This window comes from Mustelus asterias, chromosome 1, assembly GCF_964213995.1.
Source record: "Mustelus asterias chromosome 1, sMusAst1.hap1.1, whole genome shotgun sequence".
Taxonomy (NCBI): Eukaryota; Metazoa; Chordata; class Chondrichthyes; order Carcharhiniformes; family Triakidae; genus Mustelus; species Mustelus asterias.
The window spans coordinates 169,592,869-169,607,953 of NC_135801.1; the positions used below are offsets into that span (position 1 = coordinate 169,592,869).

Consider the following 15,085-nt stretch of genomic DNA (forward strand, 5'->3'; position numbering starts at 1 on the left):
GTAAACTGTAATAAAGGATGGATACAGAAAGGGAAGATCCTATTTGACCAGCCCTCAGCCCTCTTGAATTACTTGAGAATGTGACACGCAAGTGAACCGTGCACGTTTCAAAAATATTGCACCCTAAGGCACCTAACAAAATTTCACACAGAGGGTGCAAAGTGGTGGATTTTCGGGCAATTTCTTGGCTATAAGAAATAGGGTAGAAAACAACATGCATTGTTCAAGTTGTGCCTGTTGCATTGGCATGGGAGGGCTGGAAAGTACTGTTTGGGTGTCCGAAGGCACTGGATCTTAAGACCATTACTGTTACTGATTTAGGTCAATGACTTGGAATTAGAAATCCAATGTAAATTAGTTACATTTGCAGTTGATGCTAAAATCGGGAGAGCAGTAGAGCTGGAGAAAGCATCTCACAAAATATAGTCTTCTTCTTGGGTAGTCCCTTGAGTTGAGGATGACTTGCTTCCACACTAAAAATTAGTTCTCAGGTGACTGAGGGGTCTAATATGCGACCTCCATCACAGATGGGGTAGATGGTGGCTGGAGGAGTGGGTGGGTGGATGCCCTGGTCATCACGCACTAATTGCACTGTCGATGCTTGGCTTCAGTTTGCCCTTGGCGATAAAACTGTGTTCAGCTCCTTCCCAGATGCTTTTCCTCCACTTCAGGCAGTCATGGGTCAGGGTTTCCGAGGTGTTGGTGGGAATGTTGCACTCGAGGAGGGTCGGAGGATGTCCTTTAAGTGTTTCCTCTGCCTACCTGAGGCTTGCTGGCCATGTCAAAGCTCCAAAAAAAGCACTTGTTTCAGGCATGCGAATGATGTGGCCTGCCCAGTAGCCCTGATCGAACATAGTCAATGCTTCAATGCTGACCAGAGTGAGAACATGGACACTTGTGTGCCTATCCTGTCAATGGATTTGCAGGATCTTGTGGAGGCAGCACTGGTGATACTTCTCCAGGGTTTTGAGTTGCCTGCGGTGCATAGTCCACATCTCTGAGCCATATGGAAGGGCGAGTATTAATAATGCTTTGTAGACCATGAGCTTGGTGCTGGGTCTAAGGTCCTGGTATTCAAATACTGTCTTCCTCAGGCGACCAAAGGCTGGGCTGGCACACTGAGGGGGGTGTTGAACCTTGTCGCTGTCTGCAATGGTTGACAGTGGGCTCCAAAGTATGGAAAGTGACCATGTTGTCCAAGGCTTCATCGTGGATTTTGATAACCGGGGGGACATTGCTGTGTGGTGGGGGCAGGTTGGCTTATGGATGTTTAGTCTAAGGCCTATGCTCTCATACGCCTTGGTGAAGGTGTTGCCAATGGCTTGGAGCTCAGCCTCCATGTGCGCATAGGCGCAAGTGCTGTCTGTATACTGTAGTTCAATGACAGAGGATGGGATGATCTTGGATCTAGCCTGCAGGTGGCAGAAGTTAAACAGATTCCTATTTGTTCTGTAGTTTAGCTCCACTCCAGTGGAAAACTTGCTGAGGGCGAGATGGAGCATTATAGTAGGGAAGACGGAGAAGAGCATCTGTGCAATGGCATAGCCTTATTTGACCCCAGCTGGACAACAGTACACACTGGCAGACAACGGCAGATTAAATTTAACAAGTGTGAAATTACTGCCTGGGAAGAGAAAATATGGAAGAAACATGTACTCCACGAAGGATGTTGAAACAGCTGAGAATGAAGTTGAAGGAGACCCAAGGGTCTTGGTAGACTCAGTGCTCAACATGTCCAAACAATGCAGAACAGCAAACAACAATTCCAAAGAATGTTGAAGTTTCCAGACAAAACAGTAGAATACTAGACAAAGGAAGTAATGGTCAAACTGCACAGTGATCTTGAAGGGAAGGCCCACGCCTTGAATAATGTGTCCTTTTCTAATTACTGGGAGACAAGCAAAATATTCAAATGATGGAAGCAATGTGGAGAACGGTCACACGACTGATCCCTAGTAAGATCATAAGAAATAGGAACAGGAGGAATCAGCTATTCCATCTCTCTTTTTATGGTTTCCTTTCCTTTACCGTCACTTTTAATGACATGTGCATTTGTACACAATGTTTCTGTGTTCATAAGATCATAAAAAATATGATCCAGCTTCCACTGCTCTCAGTGGGAGAGAAACCCAAAGACCAATGAGCCTATGAGAATTGAAATTCCTTTTCAATGTTCTTAAATGGGAGATCCTTTATTTTTAAACTGTGCCCCCGGTACTGGATTCCCTGATGAGAGGAAGAGAAAACATCCACTTTGTCAAACCCCCTCAGAATCTTATCTGTTTCAGTAAGATAACCTCTCATTCTTCTAAATTTCAATAAGTCTAGGGCCGAGCTGTTCAAACTTTCCTCATAAAAACTCAGGAATGAACCTTCTCGGAACTGCTTCCAATGCAAGTATACCCCTCAAATAAGGAGACCACAATGGTTCACAGTACTCTGGGGTGTGGTCTCACCAATAGCTTCAGAAAGACTTCCCCTACTTGTATACTCCATTCTCCTTGCGATAAAGACTAACATTCAGTTTGCATTCCTAATTACTGTACCTGCATGCTACCCTTTTGGTACCCTTGTAGGCACCCAGATTGCTCTGTACTGCAGCATTCTGCAATTTCTCCTTTTAAATAACATTCCGCTTCTCTATTATGCCTGCCAAAGTGGACAAGCACACATTTTCCAACATTATACTCTATCCACCAAATATTTGGGCATTAGTTAAATTATCTATAATCCCTTTTGCAGATTCTGTTTCCTCCTCAACTTGCTTTCCTGCCTATTTGTATCATCGGCAAATCTGGTTACAATAGTCAGTCCCTTCATCCAAGTCATTAATATAGATTGTAAACTGATGGGGCCCTAGTACTTAGAAACATAGAAAATAGGTGCAGGAGGGCCATTCGGCCTTCGGGCCTGCACCACCATTCAATATGACTGTGGTTGATTATGCACTCTCAGTATCCCACTTCCGCTTTCTCTCCGTACCCCTTGATCCCTTTAGCCTCAAGGGCCACGTCCAGCTCCCCCTTGAACATATCTAACAAACTGGTCCCAACAGCTTTCTGTGGTAGAGAATTCCAAAGGTTCACAACTCTGAGTGAAGAAGTTCTTCCTCATCTTAGTCCTGAATATCTTACCCTTATTCTTAGACAGTGACCCCTAGTTCTGCACTTCCCCAACATCGGGAACATTCTTCCTGCATCGAGCCTGTCCAGATCCATCAGGACTTTGTGTTTCTATGAGATAGCCTCTCATTCTTCGAAATTCCAGTGAGTACAAGCCCAGTCAATCCAGTCTCTCTTCATCCCTCTTGCACTCCACTAGTTACTAGATAGCCAACCCATTTATCCCAAATCTGTTCCCTGTAAGTAGCCAATCTTCTATCCGTGCTAATATTACCCCGAACACTGAGTTCTTATCTTATGCAGTCACCTCTTATGTGGCACTTTATCAGTGCCTTTTGGAAATCCAAAAATCGACTGGTTCCCCTTTGAAGATAAGAACTCCTGTAAATTTGTCAATTTCCCTTTCACAAAACCATGTTGACTCTGCCTGATAGTAATATTATAATTTTCAAAGTATTCTGCTAATAACTCCTTAATTTTCCTCATTTTCTCCACGACAGATGCTAGGCTAACAGCTTATATTTTTCTGCTTTCCGTCTCCCTCCTGTTTTGAATAGTGGTGTTACATTGGCGGTTTTACAATCCACCAGGACCTTTCCAGAATCTAGGGAATTATTGAAGATGTACTATAAAAGACCAATGCTTTAAGACAGAGGCCCTTAGGGTTTTTCAGCTTTGCAAGGAAGCATCCGAAAGGTGATCCAATACAGGTATAAAAGTTATTACATGTGGAAAAGACAAATCTAAACTCCTTTCAATTTAATCTAGAGTAGAAAAGAGGTGACAAGTTCAAATGAGGAAAGATGTGTAAAGTTATATTAGCAAGTTCTTCACACAAAAGTGGTTAATACAAAGATAGAGACAGAGCAATGAAGGTGAGAATCCAGAAAATTATTTAAGGGCTATAAGAAACAACAAAGTGAGACTAATTCGATAGCTCTTTCAAAGAACTGATACAGGCACAACAGGGTAAATAACCTCTTTGAGCACTATAAGATTGCATAGTTTTCAGACCCAACTGATTGCTGAAATCAGGACTAGGGGTTTGGGGGCTGGATTGTAGTGCTCCCAAGATTATTCTGGGTGGATGATCTTTCTCATCCTGACTTATCAGCTGAACTCTTGTCTACACTTAAAATGTGAGAATAGTTTGTACTGACAATACACAAGACTCATTTATTCTACCTCATTTACTGAGGAAAAACCCCAGCATATATCAAATTGAAAAAATAATTGTACAATGGGGATTCCATTTATCCAGAGTAACCTTGTAGTTACTCAGATTTTCTTTTAAACATTTAAACTGTTCGTGGTAAGTATGGATGGTGAAAGTGGTAGGGATTGGACTGAATAATTGTCCAAAAACTGAAACAATCTGAGATGGTATATATGTTACTAAAATTCCTAAAACAAAGGGTACATGTTTCTATATTAATTAGTCTGTAGTACTGCATTAGCTAGTGATGTAGCGACCTGAAAGTGGAGGATTATTCATCCTCATCAGAATTCTTTTGTTTTTCATCCTTCCACTAATATTGTTGAGTGAAATAATTATTCTCATTACTTCCAACACTTGCCTCCATCTCAATACATCCCACTGTCAAGTAGGGTCAACAAAACATTTTGCTATGTCAGGACATTTTTGGTCATTCCTTCTAAATACTTTAACACTCTGCTGACCTGAATGAAACTCAAAATATAATTAGCTGCAGTTAAGAACAAATTCCTGAGTGAACAAAGGATGAAGTGGGACAGAATGGCATGAGTCCATAATATTGACTAGTTCTCTCTTGAGCTCCAACATCCCCTTATCTTTAGATCTGCTAATTCCCCGCCTCCCATGTAGCCCCTTGCATTTACCATGGCTAATCCACCTAACCTACACATCTATGGGCACCAAGGGGCAATTGAACATGGCCAATCCATCTAACCTGCACATCTTTGGACTGAAGAGGGAAACCAGAGCACGTGGAGGAAACCCGTACAGACACGGAGAGAACGTGCAAACTCCACACAGTCACCCAAAGCTAGAATCATACCCGGGTCCTAGTGCTGTGAGGCATCAGTGCCAACTACTGTGCCACCGTGCTGCCCTTTTTAAATCAAAATTGTCATGGAAATTTGATCTGCCCATACACCATTTTTGTGAGAAAGCTTCCTAATGTTTTTGAGGTCCAATTTCACATCATTGATCATTGAAATGGCTGCAATTGTCCCACATCCAATGGATCAGATCAAAGCTCTACAAATGCTTCATGCCTGGCCATAAATAGAGGTGGGCCAACAAAACAACTGACAGAAGGAAGAAAACAGCAGCAAAGGTCAAAACCAGAAACAATCTATTAACTAAACTTGATGGATCCAATGCTACTGCCACAATACATGCCCCATCACACGCTGCAGCAGGGTACTGTGAACCAGTCTGACAAAGCTCATCACACTCAGTTGAATGCAACAATATGCATCATCACTAGAACCCTACATTCAACAGCCCATTCCAACTTCCTGCCCTCGCAAACATCACTCTCCCACACATTCATCAACTGACGAAAACCCACAAGCTGATTGAAACCATCATGTTTCACCTCACATACCACGCCATGGTGACCTCTTCAACCTACTGCCTACCTTCCATCTCAGCACTTCATATGGAGCAACATTCCTGAGCAAGACCTACAAGCAAACATCCTTTGGATCAAGGAATAGGAAACATGGGAAGTCATAAACAAGTTCTTTGTGACAAACCCCACTTGTTGAATGGCAGGCTTTGACCTACCACAGCGAGTGGTCCTTGCGAAACAGATTCAGGACAGACCATGGCACCTGTGCAACCAACATCCACCGCACAAGTCTTTGTACAAACTAGTTATCCACTTATCGTAACAGGAACAATGCTGCATGTTACCAAGGAACGTCCTCTTTATAGACTGGGTGGTGGACTACTCACCTTAAACTCAGCAAATGAGGCAGCTATTTCTGGCCTCAGGGGTTTCCATTCGCTGAATAAAATAATAAGAGGAGGAAGATAAATCTTCAATGTCGGCAGTGCCTAGCAGGAGTGCAAATGACAAGACAGAAGATCTTCTAACCATCTCCAAAAGTACCAAATGAATGATTCATCTTGGCCTCCTCTGGAAGGTGAGGAGGACCCACCATAACAGAGGCCAGTTTTCAGCCAGTGCGATTTACTCCATGTGATATCAAAAATTGGCTGAGGGTACTGGAAATAGCAAAGGCTGTGGGTTCCATTTCGCTGTGGTGTTGAAGCCTTGTGCTCAAAAGCTAGCCACACCACTAGCCAAGCTGCTCCAGTACAGAGATGAGTTGAAAGTGTCTGCCCTTAGCATCAAGTTTAAACAAGTGTGGCCTCAAGCAGTCCTAGAAAAACTGAAATTGTTGGGATTTGAGGAAACTCCACTGGTTGGAGTCATACCTCGCACAAAAGATGATGCTGGTTGCTGTTGGAGGATTATTTCAGCCCCAAAATGCAGGAATTCCTTAGGGTCCTCGACTAAACCATCTTCGGTTGTTTCAATGACCTTCCCTCCATCATGAGTTCAGAAGTAGGATTGCACAGTATGCAGTCCCATTTGCAATTCCTCAGACAATGCATGCAGCAAGAACTTGGCAACATTTAGGCTTGGGCAAATAACATCTGCAGACACACAAGTGCCAGGAAATGACCATCTCCAACAAAAAAAAAAGAACCACCTCCTGTGGCATTCAATCACTTTATCATTGAATACACCACCATCAGCATCACTGCCCAGAAACCTAACTGGACCAGCCACGTAAAATAAATACTCTGGTTGCAAGAGTAGATCAGAGGCTGGGTTTTCTAAAGTGAATGATTCATCTTTTGACTTCCCAAAACATTTCCGCCAAATACAAAGCAAAGTGTGATGGAATACTCTCCACTTGCCCAGACAGGTGGAGTTCAAACACCATTCATGAAGCTGGGCTCCATCCAAGACTAAGCTGTCCACTTGACTGGTGCCCATCCATGACTTTAAACATTCACTCTCTCCATTAATGGAACACCACAGCTTCAATGTGTACCATCTCCAAAATGCAACTTGTCAAGCTTCTGTGCAAGTACCTTGCACACCCGAAACCTCGGTCACCTAGAACATGGGCAGTAGGTGCATGGAAACACCATCATCTAAAGTCACACACCATTCTGAATTGCAAATATATCCTTGTTTCTTCAGTGTTACTGGTCAAAATTATGGAAATTCCACCTTCCCCCCCTTTAACAACCGATGGGTGTACTTTTACCAGATGGTCTCTAGGGGATTGAGAAAGCAGTTTCTATTTTCTGAAGAGCAATTACGAATGGACGATAAAAGCTGCCCTTGCCAGCAGCTTCCATACCCTGTGAATGAATAAAAACGTTCGGCTTCCTCATCTAAGTTTTTGTGAACTCACTACTTCATCTCTCGAAACGTAGGAAAGAAATTTCTCTCACACAAATAATTTTCTGAGAAGAGATAACATTGCATAGAGAGGAGTCTTCAAAACAGTGCAATTCTCAAGAGTTTCAGTTACCAAATGGAGGCTTTGTAAGACTGAGGCAGGATAGGTGATATGACTTTGAACAAATTTTTCTGTCACATAGTACAAGTTCTCCGCCATCTCTGCAGCGGAAGCATTCATCCTCATGCTCTTTTTTCCCTTCACCCTTTGATTTGCGTTTTCGCATTTTCTTTTTCCCCCTTTTTCCTTTGTCATCTGAGCCATTGCTTGCATTCTGTGAAATTAAAAATAATGCTTAAATTAGATTTGTGGATTTATTTGCAAGAATTACAGCAAGAAAACACCAATTGCAAAGTACTAGCAGAGTGTCATAATGGTTCTTATGACTGGTATAGTGATGGTTTTGTCAATTAGCATCTGCATCACTTACCAGTCATCAAGAGTACATTTCCGCCAATAGTTGTGCTGCAACAGTAAGTACTACATTTTAAAAAAATTACTTATGCAGGAAAACAAATACAAATACAGAGGTAACATGGGCTGATGTGCCTTTCTTCTATTGTCCATTTTATGAGCATTTCACTTCAACAGGTAAGCCTGGATCCCGTAATTTCTCTTCTAACCTTTACCCCATTACAATACATTTCAACAAATCCTTGATTCAATAAGTTTACCTGGATGTTACAAGAGCTGGATGACAAAAATTTAAGAACAAAGAAAATTACAGCACAGGAACAGGCCCTTTGGCCCTCCACGCTGGAACCGACCCATACTGCCCATCTCAACTAAAACCCCCGACCCTTCTGGAGACCATATCCCACCATTCACATCCTATTCATGTATTTGTCAAGACTCCCTTAAAAGTCACTATCGTATCTGCTTCCACTACCTCCCCTAGCAGTGAGTTCCAGGCACCCACAATCCTCTTGTGGCCTTTTTAACTATTAGTTTGCAAACACAAATAGGAGCCAAAATCTTTTGGCATGGATAGGACCCATGTCCTCAGTTGCTTCTATAAACATTGGCATTTGGAAAATCCGGAATAAAATGAAACTGATTAGGTTCCTCAAATGGTTCTATGCAGCACGAAAGAACTGTCAATGAATCGTACTTGCAGATGTATAAAAGGGGAATGGAGATATATGTAGTATTCATAGATTGCAGCACACAACTGCAGGACTTCACAAGCAAGATGGTGAAGCCATGAATGTTCCTTCAGATGGGAGTACTGCATTATAGCACAAAGCACTCAAGATTGAGGCCAGAGAAATATCAGCAGACATTAAATGGAGAGATGTGCGAATAAGGCAATTAAAATTAGGTCTCAATTTTTCAGTCTCTTATCACTTCCATATGGATACATTTCTATAATTTATTTAAAATTGTAACAAATGATCTTCAAAGTCAAACTAAAACACCATTATCAGAACCAGAGAAAAAAATGTCCAAATCAAATACTACACTAATTAGAAGCTGGTATTTTTTACATCATATTGAACAACTGATTTAAGCAAATAAATTCCTTTTACAACGAGCATGGGAACAGTTTTTGACATTTCTGTACAAACTGGATTGCTCTTTGTTTAAGAACTGAACTCTGGAGGTGAGGTGAGAGTGACTGTCCTTAACGTCAAGGCAGCATTTGACCAAAGGCAGCATCAAGGAGCCCGAGAAGAACACTCTCCATTGGTTGGAGTGATACCTAGCACAATGGAAAATGGTTAATGGAGGTCAATCATCTCAGTCCAGGACACCATTGTGGGAGTCACTCAGGATAGTGTCCTAGCCTCCAACCATCTTCAGCTGCTTTGTCAATGACCTTCTTCCATCATGAGGTTAGAAGTGGGGATACTCACTGATAAAATACATAATGTTCAATACCATTCACAACTGGAGTCATGTCCAAATGCAGCAAGACCTGGACAATATCCAGGCTTGGCCTGACAAGTGGCAAGTAAGACTCACACCACACAAGTGCCAGGAAATGACCATCTTCAACAAGAGAGAGTCCAACGTCTCCCCATGATATTCAATGGTATTACCATCGTTGAATTTCCCCACTATCAACATCATGGGAGGTTACTATTGACCAGGAACTGAACTGGACTAGCCATATAAATAATGCAGCTACATGAACAGGTCAGAGTTAGGAATCCTGCAGCAAGTAACTCACCTCCTGGCTCCTCAAAGCCTGTCTAACATCTACAAGGTACAAATCAGGAGTGTGATGGAATACTTTCCACTTCCTGGATGAGCGCAGCTCCAACAACACTCAAGAAGCTTGACATGGTGGCACAGTGGTTAGCATTGCTGCTGCACAGCGCTGGGGACCCAGGTTCGATTCCCGGCTCAGGTCACTGCCTGTGTGGAGTTTGCACATCCTCTCCTTTGTGAGTTTCCTCTGGGTGCTCCGGTTTCCTCCCACAGTCCAAAGATGTGCAGGTTAGGTTGATTGGCCATGCTAAATTGACCCTTGTGTCATGGGGATTAGCAGGGTAAATATGTGGAATTACGGGAAAGGGCTTGGGTGGGATTGTGGTTGGTGCAGACTCGATGGGCTGAATGGCCTCCTTCTGTACTGTAGGGATTCTATGACACCCAGGAGAAAGCAACTCATTTGATTGAACCTGTCTCCTGCCCCCCTCCACAAACATTCATTGCATCCACCACTGACACAGTGGCAGCAGTGTACCATCTACGACAACTCATCAAGGCTCCTGAAATAGCATCTTCTAAAGCCACGACCAATACCATCTCCAAGGACAAGGGCAGCAGACACATGGGAACATCACCACTACCTGGATGGAAGTTCCCCTACAAGCCATTCACCATCCTGACCTGGAAATATGTCACCATTCCTTCACTGTTGCTGGGTCAAAATCATGGAACACCCCCCTAACATCACCGTGCGCGCACCCAGATATTAGGCTATAACTGCAAACCCAACCAGCGACACCCACATCCCATGTATGAGTAAAAACAAATGAATCGCCCACTTTATGCTGCATATATTCCCAATCTCCCTTTTGATCTCTACTGCTCACAGGTGCACAGTTGGACACAAAGTGATGTTCCCTCCCTCTGCAGATAGCTTTCGGCTGCTCAATTAGTAGTAATCCATTCCCCAAAATGAGGAACCAGGTAAATATTTCCATTTGGCAGATGCGGAATTTTGATAGGAAGAATAAGGGGGCCACATGCTGCTGGAGATAAGCGAGTCCAGATGATGCAGAAGAACAAAAGGATTTTGGGGTACACAAACACAAATCAGTAAAGTAGAATATGTAGATTATATGGTAGTATATCTACCATAGATCTTGCAAATCTACAAACCTACTGCTGTATGAAAAACTGTTGGAATTCCCAAAGCTTTGGCAGCTCATGAAGCAACACCTTGATAAATCACACATTGTGAAATGAATTTAACTGGTAAAATGCAATAATTTTGTTTTAAGAAGCAGGCTATTTCGTTCGATGCTTGTGGGCTTATACAAGCTTTAAAGCAAAATCAGAACTCAAAAACAATATTTTCCTTCTTGATTACATATGCTTATTCCTGGATGCAATAATTAATCATACCTTGGGTCTGACCCCCAGGAATCCGCTGCAATTTGGTGCACCACACCTGCAGATAGTCTTCTCATTGCCAAGACAGTCCAGATTATAATTAAAGGTGAGCTCAGTCCCTATGGGTTAAAAACAAACATTACACAGATGCTTCTTCCTCTTTAACAATTAGCAACATTGTGCTACCAACGATGCAAATACGATAAAGGATTTTCTTCACCAATTATTGGATTTCTTTCAAAGGAAGTTCTAAACATCAGGAGCCGAGCAGACAACTTGAAATTTCTGCTCATCGGCAATAAAACCCATTTTTCAAATGGTGTGTCCTATTGCCATCAACACAACAGATGTGATACCATCACTCAACTAGCCCAAACCACACAGCAGAAGAGATAACTGATTTAGTCAAGGTTAGCTGCCTATAAGGGTAGAGAAGCAAAGGGATCTAGGGCACAAATCACCAAATGCAATGATGCAGACTAATAAAACAATAGAAAAAGCAAACCAAGCATTGGGGTTAATTTCTAATGGGACTGAACTGAGAAGCAGAGAATTTATGTTAAACATGTATTGAGCCTTGGTTCAGCCACTGTGAACTGCTCTGGTCTCCATGTTATGAAAAGGATATTGGGGGCTTAGAGGAGGTGCAAAAGGACTTCTAACAATCATTCCAGAAATGAGAGATTATACTCATAGAAAACTGAACAGTCTGAGCTCTTATTTCTAGAGAGCAAAAATTGAGGTCCTTAAGACTATGATGGGATTTTCTAACATAAAGGTAGAGAAGTTATTTCCACTTGTGGGAGACATCAAAACTAGGGGTCATAAATATCATAGAAACCCTACAGTGCAGAAGGAGGCCATTCGGCCCATCGAGTCTGCACCGACCACAATCCCACCCAGGCCCTACCCCCACATATTTTACCCGCTAATCCCACTAACCTACGCATCCCAGGACTCTAAGGGGCAATTTATAACCTGGCCAATCAACCTAACCTGCACATCTTTGGACTGTGGGAGGAAACCGGAGCACCCGGAGGAAACCCACGCAGACACGAGGAGAATGTGCAAACTCCACACAGACAGTGACCCGAGCCGGGAATCGAACCCGGGACCCTGGAGCTGTGAAGCAGCAGTGCTAACCACTGTGCTACCGTGCCGCCCTTATATATTATAGCTAATAAATCCCACAGATAATTCAGGAGAAGCTGCCTTACCCAAAGCATATGAAAGAATGTGGAACTCACTATCACAAGGAGTAGTTGAGGCAAATAGCACAAGACCATTTAAGGGCAAGTGAGATAAACACAGTAAGAAGTTTAACACCACCAGGTTAAAGTCCAACAGGTTTATTTGGTAGCAAAAGCCACACAAAAGCCACACCAAATAAACCTGTTGGACTTTAACCTGGTGTTGTTAAACTTCTTACTGTGTTTACCCCAGTCCAACGCCGGCATCTCCACAAGTGAGATAAACACAGGGGGAAAAGGAAAAATGATTCACAAGAGTGGCAGAAGGAAACACATATGGGACATAAATACCAAAGTAACTAGATTGTACCGAGTGGCCCCAAGGTTACAGAGGCCAATATTATTTTGAAAATTTCTTCACTTCCCCCTTACCTGTTGGGATGTCACAGAGAGAAAACAACCCAACTCGAGTGTCCCCATTCACTGTCCATTTCTGTGTTTCACAATTGGGTTGACAACTGTGGTTCATAAAGCGACAATAATTCCCTTTAGGTCCAGCATCAATTATTCGATCCTGAAATAGATAACAGTTACATTCAAAGCTGGTAGGGTCTTTAAACATCTGTAGATACACTCGACAGCAAGTGTTTGCTGACAGAGGGACTAGTGACAAAATAAAAAAAGGACAGTATGCAATGGTATGCTCTTGAGTCACAAGCTACAAGAAGAAACATGCAATAGTATAAACAGGCTGGATCCAATCAAATACAAATATATTAATATGGGACAAACATATATGGAAATATTTTCAAAGCAGTGCAATTATCCAGCCCAATATTCTTCTTACCAATAATGGCAGTGTCAAATTTATCCTACGTTATCATCATGTTTTAACCTGGTCAGTTATCGGAATAAATTTATTTCAGAATCATTAATCTCCTTGGCCAAGGACCAAAAGAGAACACAGTTCAGTACATTAACTCTATTTACAATCTGTTGATCCGGAACTCTTGATACCCATACCTAATAAAAGTCTGATCTGTGTTGAACTTTTTAACGGACCCAGCAAAGCTTTTTGGGTTGAGGCTTTAACATTCCCAATAAACCATGTGAGAGTTATGTGCTTCCTGATTTCTGTATGGCCTAGCTATACTTCTATTACTGTGACCCCTTACATACAAACATATGAAATAGGAGCCTGCTCCACCATTCAGTAAGTTCTAATCTTCATCTACCCCAGACCCCTTGGCTCTGGGCTCCTCACTAGAGGAGACAGCTTCTTTGAAAACACCCTAGTTCTAACTGAACAAGAGCTGCACATTTGGAGGCAGTGTTTTTCGGATTAGACATTAAATCAAAGCCCCATCTTAAAACCATAGGAAAGTTATGGAACAGAAAGAAGCCATTAACCCATCTTGTCTGTACTGGATACCATGAAGCTATTCAGAAAAGCATGGGATTTATTCTGTATCCTGGTCAATATTTATTCTTGAACTAATATCACTAAAACAGGTTACGTGGTTATTTAACTATTTATGTTTGTGGGACCTTGCTGTGTGCAAATTGGCTGTTTCCTACATTACAGCAGTGACTACACTTCAAAAGTAGTTCACTGGCTATAAAGCACCTTGTGAAGGCCTGTGGTCATGGAAGATGCTGTATAAATTCAAACTCATAAGAGGCATAATTGACTAGATTAATACAACCTGCATATGTCTCAAACTTGAAATTATGCCTCATTCAAACTCATGGTAGGGCGAGTACTTTGGCTTTATAATGGGAGGAGTTTTTGTCACACTCATCTTTTTATCACATGACACCATCAAAGCAACATTACCTGGTCATTCTCACGTTACTATTTTGGGATCTTGTTGTGCACAAATTAGTTGGTCTACATCACAACAGTGACTACAGTTAAAACATATTCAATCAATTATAAAGCACTTTGGGGCATTCAGAGGGTAATGAAAAGTTCTTTACTTTCAATTGATCACCTTGTATTAACTACCAGTTAAAAAAAAAATCAATTTCTGCATAGAATCAAACTCAGGAAGGAAAATTCTCAACACAGCTCTAAGTGTGCTTCAATTTTTCACTTACCAGTACACTTTATTCAGCTGTAATTCAGGTAAATAACTCGAACTGCAATATGTGACAATCAATCCAAGCAGTAAGTTTTACTAAAAATCCTAGTGACAGCTTTGTTGAAATCCATCATTTTATTTATATTTATGCAGTTTTATATTATTCTCCATCTTTGCTTAATCCTTCAATCAGACTCTTGCTACCTTAAACAATGTGGTTGACTTTTAACTGCTCTCTGAAATGGTCCAGCAACCTCTCAGTTTAAGGACAACTGGGAATGGACAACAAATGCTGGCCTTGCCAGTGACAACCACATTCCAAGAAAGATACACCAAAAATCATGTTAAATTTAATTCATAAATTGAGAGCACATGGTGGACATGCTATACATACACACACATACAGAAAAGGCAGAACAAAAGTAAACGTGGAAATTAGAGTGCAAGAATTGGAAATAAAAAGAGAAAAGTTCCAAGGTTAAAGAAACAACAAAAGGTTTTAGTTTAATTCTGTTTACAGGTCCACAATATTGCTGCTCACACATGGGAAAGCTCAGCAATGCATGAAAAGTTCTGTTACTAACACATCTGGTGACAATCATACACTATTTTAACTGGTGAAATGGGAGAGAGTAAAAAAATAACC

At 41.8% G+C, this 15,085-nt stretch overlaps 2 protein-coding genes across 8 annotated transcripts in view; one reads left to right on the forward strand and one right to left on the reverse strand.

Annotated features, from left to right (window-relative positions):
- Positions 1-15,085, forward strand: part of LOC144500271 (uncharacterized) — a 116,512-nt gene that overhangs the window by 87,887 nt on the left and 13,540 nt on the right. The gene's annotated exons all lie outside the window — the stretch shown is intronic.
- Positions 1-15,085, reverse strand: part of LOC144500199 (histone-lysine N-methyltransferase NSD2-like) — a 108,144-nt gene that overhangs the window by 1,883 nt on the left and 91,176 nt on the right. For all 7 annotated transcript variants that reach the window (XM_078222908.1, XM_078222923.1, XM_078222899.1 and 4 more), the window contains exons 20-22: positions 12,788-12,929; positions 11,178-11,284; positions 7,671-7,872 (exon numbers count right to left, since the gene is read on the reverse strand). In XM_078222908.1, coding sequence (XP_078079034.1) covers positions 7,671-7,872; positions 11,178-11,284; positions 12,788-12,929 — 451 coding nt within the window. The remainder of the gene's footprint in view (positions 1-7,670; positions 7,873-11,177; positions 11,285-12,787; positions 12,930-15,085) is intronic.